This window comes from Corvus hawaiiensis, chromosome 1 (genome assembly GCF_020740725.1).
Source record: "Corvus hawaiiensis isolate bCorHaw1 chromosome 1, bCorHaw1.pri.cur, whole genome shotgun sequence".
In the NCBI taxonomy this organism is placed as follows: Eukaryota; Metazoa; Chordata; class Aves; order Passeriformes; family Corvidae; genus Corvus; species Corvus hawaiiensis.
Genome location: NC_063213.1, coordinates 4,608,098 through 4,623,753, shown reverse-complemented (window position 1 = coordinate 4,623,753; position 15,656 = coordinate 4,608,098). Strand labels below are relative to the sequence as shown.

The 15,656-nt window shown below is 41.8% G+C and overlaps 1 protein-coding gene across 1 annotated transcript in view; it reads right to left on the bottom strand.

Annotated features, from left to right (window-relative positions):
- OXSR1 (oxidative stress responsive kinase 1) overlaps positions 1-15,656 on the bottom strand; it is an 83,517-nt gene that overhangs the window by 14,671 nt on the left and 53,190 nt on the right. The window contains exons 6-9 of the mRNA XM_048317884.1: positions 9,037-9,146; positions 5,509-5,610; positions 2,697-2,830; positions 803-851 (exon numbers count right to left, since the gene is read on the bottom strand). Coding sequence (XP_048173841.1) covers positions 803-851; positions 2,697-2,830; positions 5,509-5,610; positions 9,037-9,146 — 395 coding nt within the window. The remainder of the gene's footprint in view (positions 1-802; positions 852-2,696; positions 2,831-5,508; positions 5,611-9,036; positions 9,147-15,656) is intronic.

Sequence of the window (15,656 nt, the reverse complement as noted above, 5' to 3'; positions counted from 1 at the left end):
ATCCAGCTCCTGTACAGATACCTGATGTGGCCAATTCCACTTAAGCATCTTAATCTGGGAGCTGAAAACGGATTAATTGGTGATGCTGCTTTGCTAGCCCAAGTATGCAGTCTCTTTTTGACAGTTTAATCTGCATTCTGCTATAAATCCTGTGCATTTTGATCACGAAAAAAATAAGCAGAGAGAAAGTATTCTCTCATGCCCAAGGAAATACAAATCCTCCCCTGTGTTACTGCTGTCTGTCTCCTGCAGTAAGACCGCGCATGCTGCATATGCACTAATCTCCAGGCAGTAATTACATAATGATTGCTGGCAGTTCACTCCAAGGCTAGAAATGGGAGTTTCCTACTGTTTTGTATCACAGGATCTTCACTTTTCATAAGGCAAAACAGGGTGAAATATCTTTAGGAAGGTCTTACACAGTGGGCCTCATTCAGCCCCTAGCACACAGACTGATTATAGACTTCACTAAAATACAAGTTACACTTGCTGCAGCAGAGACCTTTATGGTTGGACAGGCAGCCAGAATGGCACCATTACAAGGGAAGAACAAACCCAGAAGGCACTGAAAGATAGTTAAATGCTCAAGAATTCCTAGATAATTTCTGTTAACAACAGCATACACAGGAGGCACAGAAGGGGGATTTTATTCTATTCCTTTACAATGACCCATTCAACTCACTCAACTCTGCTGGCTCCAAGTGAAAGAGCCCACACTCCTGCCACTAAAGCTGTCACCCACACCTATCCTGCTTCTGAGAAGTCCTTTCCACAGCCTCTGTATAAATCAATGTTTTCTTACCTTTGCTTTTGTGAAAAATTTGTGTCTTAGGAGTTCTGCTGCTGTTGGTCTGTCAATAAAAACAGATGTAGAAAAGACAATTATAAATGCTCCCTTTCAACCCAATGGTCTTCCAGGCTGCTGCAGCTTGTTGACATCTCGTGAGGGCATCAGCTTCTCCTGTATAATTCCCCTAAAATCAATGTATTCCAAGTAAATTTTACACCAGCAATCTTTTAAATTACTCAGTGTATTCTGAACTAGGCCTATTCTGTTCAAAAGCAATGAGTAGCTGGGGACTGGTGGGGAGAATTTGCTCCTGTTTTGATGCTGAACTTGAGACTCTTAGATAACAACAGGATCATAAAAACAATTTGCTCAAAATTGAAATCACAGAATCATCACTGGAGTGCAGTACTCACCCTGTGCAAGTAACAGTTATTTTAGAGATACCTGATTAAATATGTGTAATTGGTTCCATTAAACATAGGTGGGATGATCAGTCTTGGTCTAATACAAAATGAACAAGTATAAACTATTTTCCCCTTCAAGTCAGACTTCAGAATAAATACTGGAAACTAAGAGATATCCCTTGGTCAGTTTAGGAGGAGTTTCCTAAAGACTCAAGCCTAAATGAGAAAGCTTACAGCATCTCCCACACTGCAAATGATGCTTAAATAGTAACAAAGTTTAGTCAGTGTCCTGCAAAGGCCCCTCATCCACAGGGTTTATTTCATCATAGACTACTCCAACAAAAGGCATCCTCCTTATAGCAAGGGAGCCCCTAAAATAATGAAAAAGCAATTGCACTGAATTCTCTTCCCATGCAATATGCCAGCCTCCTGCTCCCACAGTCAGGATGATGCCAGTGGTTGTCAGTAGTGCTTGAGGAGAGAGAAGGGGTGTGCCAGATTCAGGGTGATTACATATAATCTGATCAGCACACATCCTAGCCTGCAAGGACAGGATATGCTTTAGAAAGGTGAAAAAAATTCATGCTGGAAAAAAACCCACCTATCAACTTTTATCAAGCACTCCACTGGATTCATTAAGCATTTCAAGTGTAACGCTTGTTAGAAGAGAGAGACTCATTGCACAGTGCGTGAGAAGCCTGTGTTCCTGGATCTGACACAAGAGGGAACTGAAGAATGTCTTCATTATTATTATTATTTTATGAAAGCATTTTTTCCCTTCCAGAATTAAGTTTGCTTACTGAGGAGAAAAAAAAAAAAAAACAAAAAACCCAACCTAAGAGGTATTAAAAAATAGCACAGCACACACACCATCCCCTTGGTAATATTTCCTATGTCACTGAGTAGTCAAGATACTGTTCAAGGAAGGCTGAAAGTGTCATCAGGTCACTTAAGCAATCTGTATTGATGAAAACATGTTGGTAAAATTTGCCACTGTTTTTCCTGATTTCCCATCCAAACCAAATATTACATATAATTAAACAAGTCAAAATTACACTAAAAGCCTTCTCTGCACTGGCAGATTTTAAAAAGTTTATTTATGTAGTTTTTGCAAGTAAACACGTATTGCCCAACCTGTAATTTCTGATCTGTAAACACAAAGCAGTTCTGACTGGGAACAAAACATGAACTGAAGTCACCTGCTGGAGGTGGCCAAGGGAGAATGGCCCTACCCAGGCAGTGGACTGGGATGCACTCTCATTAACCCAAATGGAAGATGTGTGCCCTGGCCAGGCACAGTGCCAGACATTTATCCATAAAAATAAGGACAGCCAAGAGAATTTGTTGCCACACAGCAAGATTGCTGTGTTCTTTGTGACTGAAAGGTTGGAGGGGCAGAGAGTATACCAGCTTCAAAAAATAGGGAACACAATGACGTTTGTGAGTTTGGGGGTGGGTTTTGTTTGCTTGTTTTAATTTATTTTGGTGTGATCCATTCTTACCTTTTTTCAGGGTCTTTTTGTAGGCATGATGAAATCATCTTCCTAAATGATTTCCCATATTTCTTCAGCATCTCCTTATCTTGCACACCAGTTTCCAAACATGGAGGATCGTTTTGTAGCGTCAGCATTAAAACCTGAAAAAATTATTTCTATTGACAAAGAGATTTTCTTTGGCCTTTGTTAGAGACAGACCTTGGGAAAAATGTATTTTAGACAAGCACTTTCATGAAGCATCTGAGTCAACAAGGATATGTTGACAACAAACACCTACAATTTAAGTTACTGCTTTCCATCCCATCTCCTGGCCCCCCTGCAGTCTGTGGGCCAAACACAGGGTTGGAATGTGTTTTCAGGTCTGTTCTGTGCAATTAAAAGTACAAGCAGAGCAGAACTTCTACGAGCTTTCCTCATTCAAGATGAGCCATTGTGCAAGGCTTTTGATTCAATATACCTCCCTGAGGTATTTCTCAGCTAGAAATCAAATTAAAGACAGAAGGGCAACATAAAAAAACACAAGAGTTCACTTTCATGTACCAATGTGACAGCAGGTGAAGACATTCCTCACATAAGCACCCATCAAGCCGAACTGATTTCCCTCACATCACTTAAAATATTCTGAAGGAAAGGAAGAAAATTACTCATTTCCATTTCCACTTGTCACCTACATACAGATGAATATCTATTTTTAGAAAAGGAAACAGCACATAGCACATTTAAATAGCTTTCAACAGCTATATTGCTTAGGGCAGCAAAAGCCCATCAATCTAGCTGAAATTATACAGCCCATAACAGAATTCCCTGCTTTCTTCCCCACTCCTTGAAGGGTCACTTAATGCATGAGTAATTTTGCTGCATAACAAAATTAATCTGCAGTGCAATACAATTACGTTCAATAAATAAAATAGAGAAGTCTTCTTGCCGGCTGCATGACTGGAACCCAAATCTCACAGAACTGGGGACTCAATTCTATCTAGCATATGACAGCACTAAGTAGGTGCTGTTGATAGTAAATAGGTCATGTTGGTATTCAAAGCTTCATCCCATGCATTCAAACCACAATAAACAGAAGTACAACTTGCAGAAGCTGCTGCAAAATGCTACCAATAATCACAGCCCAGAAGAAAATATCAATGAAACCAGCAGCACCTAAATCAGCAACACATTCCCCATAACTGCTCTTTGCTCTTCCACAGCCACTGACATTGAAGGAAATTTAATGGCATTTCTGAACTCTCAGCGTCTCAACAGTCCCTGCACGTAGATGACAAGTCTTAAAAGTAATTCTGTTCTACAAGAGTTAAACCTGTGCAAGTCCTGGCATTTAAAGGGATACATGGATGTGCCTGTTCTGAGTTAGGAGTTGCTGGATTTCCAAATGCCATTGTAATTGTGGTGTGGGAGGGGACACACCCAGGTCCTGAAGAAGTGACTCCCAACTCCCACAGCACTCCAGCAGTTAAGACTCAGAAAACAGAAGTTTACCCACAGTGTCATTGAGTGGTTTGGGTTGGAAGGGACCTTAAAGATCACTTAATTCCAATCCCCCTGCCATGGGCAGGAATAGCCACTAGCCCAGGTTGCTCAGAGCCCCATCCAACCTGGCCTTGAACACCTCTAGGGATGGGGCACCCACAGCTTCTCCAGGTAACCTGTGCCAGGGCCTCACCATCCTCACAGTAAAGCATTCCTTATTCCCATCTAATCTAAATCTCTCCTCTTTTAGTTTACAGCCATTGCCCTTTGTCCTATCACTATCTGTCTGTGTAAAACATCACTCTCCCAATGCAAAAAACTGAGGGACTTGACACCCACAGGCCTCATATCCCAGATCACTGCTCTAAGCATTAGCTTTGGGGCTAGAACAGGCTTCTCCACCCCCCTGTGTTTGATCCGAAGAACCACACACCCCAGGAGGAGAACCAAAGTGACCTTCAAGAGGGTGGGCCAAAGGGGCTTAAAGTTTTGTGATTGAGACAAGGCCGCATCAGATATTACAGAGGAGATAAGGAAAAAGATCTCAAAGCTCAGTAGAAGGACAGGATGCTTCAGACCTCAACTGATGGATGGGTGTCAGCTCTTAACCTTAAAATGTACCCTCCCCCTGAAAGAGCTGCATGTTAGAAGCACCTCCTGGTTCAAGCATCAGGAAACAGGGAAAGTTAGCCAAACTCATAAGGCAATCTGAGGTTCAAGATACTTGAAAAAGAATTTTGAAGTGTCAAGGTTTAAACAAGAACATTTCTTTCACTTCATCCTTAATAAAATACTATTGTTGCCAAAACCACAGTTTCATACTGATGTGGTCCTTTGAACTGGATCAGTGATTGACAGGACTGTGTCAGTGTTAAACAAAATTAAACATTCTTTCGGATAACTGGTAACACAAGAGGTATCAAGAGAATTTCTGAAAGGTATCAAGAAGGATTATCAGTACAGGAGAAAGAATGACTCGCCATCCCAGTGTCACTGGATGCCCATAAGGCATTCTGGATCATTATTTATAACCCTAAAAACATCTGCTGACTTCAGAGGTTTAAAACAGCACTTTCCTTAAGAACGATGAGACTCAGGATCTAAATAAAAACTGCAGTTCAGATAATGCTGATGAAGTGGCGTATTTTTAAAAGGTGACTCAAGATACATCCAAGAACATCATGATCCACAAGTGCAGGTTGAAAGGACAAACCCTTCTATGCAACGTGCTAAGTTGAGAGGACAAACTCTTCTGTGTAACATGCTAGTCAAATTCTTGGAAACATCCACAGAACACACTGATCCCTTATCTTGCACAACTATCTGGAAACCTGCTCACCTTCATCGGCGGGTATTTATGGTAAGGAGCTGCTCCTGTGGCCAGTTCAATAGCAGTGATCCCAAAGCTCCAGATGTCTGCCTTGAAATCATATCCTCTGACCTGAAAAACATTAGAGGATGTTATTATGTGCCTCTTACTGTCCTACGCTACCATCCCTTTCACACACCCTTCCCCTAGAATTTGGAAAGACCAGCACTATAGGGATGGAAAGAACACTTTCCCCCTCCTCTTCCCCCAGCTCCTTATACCTTCAAGGAGGTGTTTTAGAAGTCACAGTCTGATAAAAATCATGGTTGTGCACTGTACAACCAGGACTGCTCTGCCATAAAACTCTGCTGCAGAACATAAAGGGGCACTGGGCTAACCCAGGCTCTGACTTCTACACACAGACAGAGAGTCATTACACAGTGTAATAAAACTCTCATAGTTAATAGATGGGCTGCTACCCCTTGGGACACCCGCCTCACTACACTTTTAGTCAACCACTTAATCAATCTGACTGCAAACATGCTCCATCCTGGAACTTCACGACACACCAGCCCAGGAAAAGCCCCTCATTCCTGCCTACAGACTAATGTTTCCCTCCACTAATTAACAGTAGCTTCTGCACTTGACATTAAACACAGGCTTGTTCAAGAAAATTTATAGCATTTACTTCCCCTCCTGCACAGGAAAAAATATTTCATATGCCAAAGCGGTTACTTCCTCATTATCATTAGGTAATACTTTGGCACTTGCTTTCTCCGCTGCAGGGGAGAGACATTATGTACTAACTTCAAGAGCAGCTCCGAAAATCAAAGCGTTTTGGTTGCTTAGGATGGTTTGTGTTTCTTCTCGCTACACTATGGAAAAATGAAAATTGAATCAGAGCAGAGCTAACAGGGGTATTGTGCTCAGCTAACCTAGCCAGCTTTAGAGAGACAATCGTGATGAAGCCAAAAAGCATTTCCCTAACTACCTTAAAGATGATCTTGAATCTTGGCAAACTAGCAAAAACCCCTCCTGCACTATTTGTCATGTAATACTAGAGCTGGACTGTAACTTGTTATAGAGACAGGAATTTATGTCTTGTACTGATTTCTTTCACCGTGTAAGCATAATTTTCATGAGCTCTAAAAGTCTGAACTGTTTCTTGAAGTGCCTCAGTTTATGGATGCCACGACTTTGAACAGATTTCAAGTCAATTAAATGAACAAGCACAGATATCTAATACAATTTAAAAGAGCACAGGGCACAAAGAAATAGGCTGTAAGGGTGATTTTTAGTCCTCTCACACTAATTTTAGGTTTTGAGAATAACTTTTGGGCATTTCTTAGCTCCATCTTTTAGTTACTCTTGCAGCACACCAAGACACTGTACAACTCTCCATTCCCTGACAAGATTTTAACTGTTTAGTGTGTGGGATTTTTTAAAATTATTTCACATAATCCTGCTTGCAAGTGAAAGCTATAAAGCTCAAAACTGTCTGCAGCAGTTCATCTTGACATCTGTCCAATACATTAGTCACCCCCCTGCAGTTAGTTTATATCAACTACGTTTACTTTTCTCATCAACTTCTTTCTTTCGCCATAAATCAAGTGACCATACATTAAAAGACAACGTTGAGTTATCAAATATTAACATTCTAAAGGAATTTAATGGTGCTGAAGTAAACCAGATGGAATTGCGTCGACAATATCTACATGTGAAAGGCCAACCTAGAGCAGGCCCTCTGTCCCTTTTCCCGGCTGGATCCAGTGGCTCAGAGTGACACCTGCTGGAAGGCAGCAAGATGACCTAATGGACATTGAAGGATTTCACATCAACATCGTCAGCGTCCCGAATACTGCTTTAACGTGGTTACTTGCAACGGGTTAGATGTGCGCAGCCTTGGCGGAGGTACTGCACTCCCCAGAAAACTTACCTCCTTTGGAAACACGTTTGTGGGGAACCATCCCCCACTTTGTCACTGAAAACTTTATTTCCCCTTTTTAGCTCCCTCCTTAAGATATTTTTCCCTTTTGTCCTGAGCATTGCAGCTGCAAAGAGCCTGGAGCAGCACCATTAGGTCCTGGCCAGGCTGCTGTGCCCTGGCCACAACACACAGGACAGAAAAGCAAGGGACAGCTCTGATCTAGCTTTGGAAACACTACATACTCTATTTTTATTTATTTTAAATCAGCATTAAATTAAAAAATCCAGAAGAATGTGACAGCAAAGCAGTTCAGAATCAAGTTTGCAAAGACAATCCTGACTTGGGAAGTGTGGCTTTATTCTGCACTGTTAGATCTGCACTCTGAGGAGGCTGCAGCAGTGCTGGAATGCACCAGCCCCTCGGTGCCACCATGGGGAGCCACTGAAAAGGGCAAACATGGAACAAGCCCTTCACCAATAATATATTTAAGCTACTCCAAAATTATCTCCATTCCTCAGGAAGTTTTAGATCCTGGAAAAAATGCATTAAAATGAACTTTAATGCGCTCATATTTAGCTGCACCTAATTTTAGATAAAGATATCCATGAGGGTCGTATTCAAGTTCCTTCCAAGCTTCAGAATATTTTACTGTGAGCAATAGCAAAGAGAAATGCATCAAGGTGGATTTACTGCAATAAAACAATGTTTTCCTCAAATATTTCTGGTTTAAAAATTTGGAAAGAAAAATGGAAACCTATTTACAGCCAGTTATACAGCACACCTGTCAGAAACCCAGCCCCCCGTCAAACTGACTTTAAGGGGATGATGGATAATTTTGGAATGCTCATGGCACTGAACATCAATGCCACTGACAGCTACTGCAAATGTCTTGGTAAGACTGTGGTGTGATTTTCTCTGTGGATCTTCCTCAGCAATGGGCAGCAGTTTTACATTAAACAAAGTTCCAGGTGTCCTTCATCAGAAGTCACACAGACAAAGCTTCTGTAGTTTAGTCTAGAAGCAGTGGAGGACAAAAAAATGACATTTCTCCATGCAAGGCGAAGAAGTACAACATCTTTTAGTGAGCCAAAAGAGCAGAGGAAGAAGGGGAAAATGCAAGCATTCCTTAGCATTTAGAGCCTGGATACTCACAAGCCAAGTGAAGTTAAAAACCTGAATGAAGTCAAATGAATGCTACTTTACTGAATTAACTCCCCACTCTGACATGTCACAACTAACTACCCCGAATTCTTATGTTTGCAGATGCAGAAGAGCACGTCACTGAGCTGTGTATGTGCATATTTACCACGTGTGAAACTATTTATACTCTATCTCACATTTATGCAAAAGGGAGGGGCAGGTTAATCTTCTTTATGCAGTAGCTGAGCTGTCCCATCCTCACCTTAGGCAGGAGCCTGAAGAGAAGCAATGGGGCACAAACCTACTGAACATTTAACATTCCCCAGTACTAGTCTGGCTGTAATAGGCAAGTCAAAGAAAATCCTGTGGTTTTAATAAAACCCTTCAGGATGTCAAATTATCATCTTAGTTTGAAATAAATATAGTCATTGCTGATAACAGGGAATTCCAGGTGCAGATCATCTCAGAGGACACTGGGAAAAACAATTCACCTGCTCCATAACTTCTGGTGCCATCCAGCAAGGTGTGCCCACAAAAGTTTTCCTGACTTTATTCCTGGTAATGTCACCACCAGTGGCCAGGAACGCGCTAACACCAAAGTCTGAAAAGAAAACAAAAGCAGAATTTATTAAGAACACACATCCTGAGCAAACTGAAGGGCTGTCCCTTCTTTCCCCTCATATTCCCAGCCACCTATTAAGTACCAGACCATGCAGTCACGCATGAGGGGTTTCCTAATAAAGGAGGAATGATCAACAGTTAGCTAAGAGTGCTGGTACATGAACTGCCATTCAGCAGTTCACCATTCAGTTCCTGGGGACAGCAGAGCTTTCAGCCCTGGCTGGCAGAGAGGAAAATTCCACTTTCCCTTACAGCCCACTGGTCACATTAGAGGCTGCCCACACTCCCCCAGCAGCCCTGCTGCTGTACAAACCTGCCCTGCCAGCCAGAGCTTTATTTACATTTGCATGCACACATAACTGTACTGACCCTCAAGCAGCATCCTGTAATGTCCACAGCAATCAAGTTGGGTGCAGAGAAAGGCCCTTGAGAACATTTCACTGTCCTAACTGAGGTATCAGCCCCTTAGTCTGGATGCTGTATTACCAGAATATGCTTTATTTGATAATCCTCCATGACCCAAATGCTCAGTGCTTTAACAGGACCTCGGACTGGTTCCTGATGATACTGAACATGCCACAGTCCAGCACCAGCATCCCAGGGAAGCCTCACAGACAGTGATTCACACCCTGCACAGAATCACTCCACCTGAAACACCTTTCACACACCAGGATGCTCAAAGATGCCCTTTGCATTCACTGGTAATTGCATTTCTTGGAATAAATCACTCTTTTATGTGAAAACTATGCTGTAACCTCATGTTTTATGCAATTAAGAATGACATGGAAAACAGCATCTGTCACCAGCAGCAGCATACAGGGATAGCAATGGGATAAAGTATGTTTGTTCAGAGAAGAGCATTACAAAAGATCTGGCACCCAGGTCATTCAAGAGAGGATGGCACTTTGTTTGGAGGAAGAAAACAATCAAGTGACAGGGAAACTGTTAACACAGAACTGTGTAAGTATTTCTTCCCAATCTGCTCCAAACTACATTATTTATGCACTGCTGAATTACAGGCCAGCAACAGGCCTATAACTCAATTCCTCATAACTTTATCCACACATACTTTTTTTTTTTTTTAAACACAGTACAAGCAATCAAAGTCTCAAATGCCATTTTTGAGGCTGATGACAGGCTTGGGGGGCAAATCTCTGAAACTCCAGGGCTATTTAACATAAAATCAGAACATAATTGATCACAACTGCTTTGAAAATTCTTGAAACTCTGTTGACAGTTAACTGTAAATGTAAAAGCCTTTGCCTCTATGGCCAGAGGAGCCAGAGTTACTGCATGGCTTAAGGATGTTATATTGAAGAATTAATTGCAACATAAGATACCTCCTTACAATTTGCAAGTCATGGCATTATTATGAGGACTGTCCCAAGTTTCCCTCTGCATCACACCAGCAGTTCAATGAGTCACTTCTCATCAGTATTTCAATATTTGAGGAACACCTCTGAAGTTATCACTCAGAAGAAGATGCTGAAAGCTCACTTCAGTTAGAGACTTCCAGGACAGGAAGTTAGTGCTTACTCAAGTACTAGACATGGGTAACTGCAAGGTGACATTAAAGAAAGTTGCATAGAAATCACAGGGTTAAAACCAGCACTAACAAAAGCCTATCACTAGGATTTAGCTCTTCCAGATGTGCTGTCCTGTTCTTTTCCTGTTCCCAAAGGCATCCTTGGCTCCCTGCTATCCTTGAAGTTCTAGCACACCTAGATGGATCACTGTCCCCATCAGCACTGCAATTTGTATTTTTCTGGAAACCCACATTTTGCAACTATGATTTTTGCTTTGAGATCTTCTATGTGACCCTTGCTTTTCTCAGAAACCGAAGGAGCTTCCTAAAAGACTCAGAGTAAAGTTGCCTTTTACTGCTCATTACAGGAAGTCTCGCAAGATCTATTGTTCTAAACACAAGAGCAATTGGAAGTTCTTTTAAATAAGATAATACTAATAGAAACTTGTCCAAGTGCCATCAGCATTTTATTGTGATGTGCTGTATTTGAACTTGCACATATTATCTTACCTCAAGTTTCCATGCAGTCATTTTGAGGGGAAAGGAAATGCCACTCAAAGCAAAAGCATTCCAGCAGTAAAAACACAAGTCCTTTACACAGTATTCACCACATCTCACATCAAACATGGGTTTATAAATTCCAGATGGAAATCAGGCCCCTACATCTGCCATCTGAAGAAAGCTTAAATGGAATTAAAGTTTATTTCATTACATGGTTGATTTATTTAATGTTTTCCCAATTAATTTCCCTCATTTCCAGTGGGCTAAAACAGGCTCACACAGCCTGTGCTACTCTGCTGTAAGGAATAACTTTGAGACCATCTTCTCAAATGTCATCTTACTAACTTTATCCAAGCCCCAGCTATTCAGATAAGAATGCGCCTGCTCTCAGGAAATATCTGCAAAGCAATAAAACACAACCCCAACCACAAGTTCAGGTTCAATTCCTACTTCAGAGCACTTGGTACCATCTGCGTCTCAGTCTCTCTGCCCCCAGAAAGGTTAAAACAGAACTAGGTTATTGCAAATGAATTTAACTCTAGAAAATGGGAAAATCCATGAAATTCAGGATAGCTCTGAAGTGTCATACTCTTCCTTGGCAGCTCGGAGTTTACATTGGCTCACTACAGTGATAACTGGAAAGGACTGAATCACCAGAGACAGGGAGGAATTGGAAACGGTTGGACCTGGCTTGCAATACCAGTAACCACCACTGCTGGGGATCCACCGACTGTCAGATACCCTAAAGAAGCCCAAAAATTGCAGACCTCCAGCAATCTGATAGCAAATAAGTCTCCAGGGTGTCTGGATTTTTTTTTTTTTTTTCTGAAGCAATGTAGAAAAGATTCATCTGTTGGAGCTGTTCCAGTCATTTAAACCAAAGACTACTAAAAAAACCCCCACAAAGATGTGTATCTCCAGACTCTCCTATCACAGCAAAACCAATCCAGGATGGGAATGTCAATTTTGCTGATGCAGGCTCTGCACAAAACATGGCCAATTTTGTCTCTTCCAGCAGAAACATGTGTTGCAAACTACATACCCTACAGGACGCTCTACAGTGGCAATGAAGTTGCAGAGTAGTGTTTGAAAAAGCATGGTATGAGGCAACAACTCCTGATAATAAGGTATCCAAACTGTCAAACTTAAAAACTACTCTGGCCACTCAGGAAACATAGAAGATGAAAAGAAACACCCAGTACAAACAACTCACCAACACAAGAATGCTGTGGCAGGACCACATCACAACAGGTGCCAGTGCAGGTGTGTCTCTCAGGAACATACATTTCTACCGTATTCTAGATTGTTCTATCCAAATCTAGAAGTCAGCTGTTAAAAATCAGCTCTCCTTGGCCATCTCATATTGTAACATTACCTTAATTCTAAAAAGCCCAAGTACCTGCTACTGCATGTAGCTACCTACAGGTACATAGAAGGGAAAGAAAGGAAGAATACGGACTAAGAGCCAGGACCAAAACCTGCTGATATCAGAAGGGCTCCTACAGAGTTTGACGGGCTTGGATCAGACCCTAAAGCAGTTTTCAACCAACAGGGGCAGAAAAACATAATAATTCAATCTTCATTTCAAAATCACTCAGAGCTGTCTTTAAACAAAAAGTATTTCAGAAGACAGCACTAAGTGTTTTTTTCACCGGTCACCTTCCTTCTTGTTCAGTTGTTCACCATCAGAAAATACCTGCAGTTGTACTTAGTGCTTTCCTGCAAATCTTAAAGCTTTTAGAGCACTGAAGATGAATAAAACTGGCAGCAAGAAGAGGAAGGCAGTGATAAATAGCAATTTTGTGCTGAGAACGCAGCAGGTGGTAGGACACCAGATAAAAAGAAGATTAGTGGAGAACAAGAATCAAAGGCTTCTTTCCTTTTAAAGTCTAGATGGATACACAGTGGTATTGGATCTGTAAATGCACACTTGTCCTCCTACTTCGCAAAATAACTTAAGGATGACAAAGCCCAGGCTGGGTGACGCCACCCATCGCCTTCGGAGACATTCACAAGTGGTTTCAACAATCAAATAGTGCAACATCTCTTCAGGAAACACAGATAGTACAAGTGACACAAAGAAAAAGTTATTTCACAACATGCTTCTGCAGGTCCTAAAAGTCTCCACCAATCACAGAGAAAAATACTTTCGGCCCTTTTTTTGAAAGGGAGAAGAGGCTCTGAGGTGTTCATGATACAACACAGACTCCTCGAGTGAGCCCTGCAATCAACACTTCCCTCCCAAGTTAGATTTGTGCCTTGCCCCTTGTTCAGGCAATTTAATCTCCCAAAGTTAAGAGTTTCCTAAGGGAAAGTGGGGAATGACACTGCCTGCATCATAGCTCGATGTTTATGTAGAGCGCTATTTTAGTACAATGAATTAAGAGCAGTCAGGAACACAGCGAACCGGTGACAAGCTGGCATGGATTTGTGGAAAGTTACACAAATTCAGTTACACAAGTTTTGCCTGGCCTTAACTATCCCCGTTTTATAAATAGATAAAGAGAGAGGGGTTAGGCACTTTGCCCAGGATCAATTAGCAAGTCCTGAACGACTTAGTGAAATCTCAATCTACTTCAACTGCTTGGCAACATGGCCTGCCCAGGCCATGGCTGACCCTCCAGGCACCTCTCGGGAGTGCGCATTAAGAATTCTCTGGTTTTAAATCCTGAAGCCATTGTGTGACTGTCTCCACAACCAAAAAATCCACACACGGAGGGATGCATGCCTCAGCCTTCGGCAGACACTTCTATTGTCACATTCAATCTCACAGGGGTGGGTGACAGCATTATTTAATATCTCCGTGGATAAAATCAGGGGGAAAAAAAGATTTCGTCTGCATTCAGTCTCAGTAGGATGCTCACATCACGCCATGGCTGGAGCATGCCTCATACTGAGCAAGTCTCATACACCCTGGGAGAGATTCCCCTCAACCTCTCCCATCCTTTCCCAGTCTATCAAGACATTCACTTCATTTCACACTAATTTGTAGGTCCTGCATTATTAAATAAACTGACAAATGCAAAGCCTTGCTTACTGTGAGAAGCCATCTCCTGGTTTATGCAGCAATATTGGTGCCAATACAGTTTTATGTTGACAGAGTGTTTTTATCCGTGCACTTTTAGACTCCAGGGAGCTGATAAATGCCAGGGCTAAGAGGTTTTATGCTCTGATTAAAAGAAATGAAGTAATTGCCATGGAGAGGCTGGAACACAAAAGAACATGGCTATCTCCATTTACATTGCAACCACTGTCAGCACAGGCCAGAACAACGGTATCTGGGAAAGAGTCCTGCTCTCTCCAGAAGACAGATTAATCCAGTGTGCAGGAAAACGCTTCAAACTGAGAAAGCGACACTCTGAATTGTAACAGGCTCCAAAAACTTGGTGCCAAGCCACAAGCTCAAGCCAGTGCCCTTGGGGAAAAAAAGAGGAATGTTAAGATAGAAGCAAACTGCCTCACTTTAGGTCTCGCTGCTCAGCTGGATCTGTTAAAGGCAATTTTCTCCTTGGTTCAGTGGATGCACTTTTTGAAAGCCAAAGGAGCGACAAGAGTTAAAAATAGAGTCATGAGTAAAAATAAGACTTGGGGAGGAGTTCCAAGCTGGGAATTTGTGCAGGCCATTAGAGGAATTTTTAGAATTCCCACTTCCAGCAGATGCCCCCAAGCTCACAGATTTCTCCTCCATCTCTTTACCTGCAGCCGCCTCAGCTCACAGTGCTCCCACAGTGGCTTTCCCCATATGCACAACCACAAATTCAGGGTTACAAACAGAACCTGAGAAAAGTCTGACACACGTTCATCAAGCTGCTTCTTCTGTTTAGCCTTAACAGAAATCGCACAGCCAAAAATTCACAAAAGAGGCTTTAATTTTCACTAGTTAGAATGGTGTAATACTGCAGCAAAATTACTGCCATGAATTCCATACAGTGAAAGTTTCCAGCAATTAAATTCACTGACACACTGTGGAGGTACAGTCCTGCAGTGCCGTTTCCACCACTCAATCTCAAATGCACCTTTGCTTTTTTCCGCAAAGGATGTCCAGATTGAGATGTACATTCCTGATTTACATTTAAGAATTACATTTCATCTGGAACAAGAAACAGGAATTTTGTCAAGCAGTAGGAAACACACAGGAACATAAGGTCACGAAAGTCAAAGATTGAATAAGACCTTCTTAACAACTGTTCACAGGCAGTTTAGATAGAGGAATGGCAGACAGGAAGAAGTCATTGTAAAAGAATGGAAGTCTTTCTTCCCTGCTACATGATTTAAATTTTTCATGTATACCAAACCAGCTCCTTGCAGGGAGGTGCCCCATTCACTCCAACCCTCAGGCTACATTCCACAGCTGATCAATCTTTTGTTTTTTATCTCGTGGTGTAACTCTCCAGCGAAACTTAGGAGCGTTTGTTTCATGGGAACTCAGTGATGTCATCCAGCTCATAATTGAAGCACTCAACA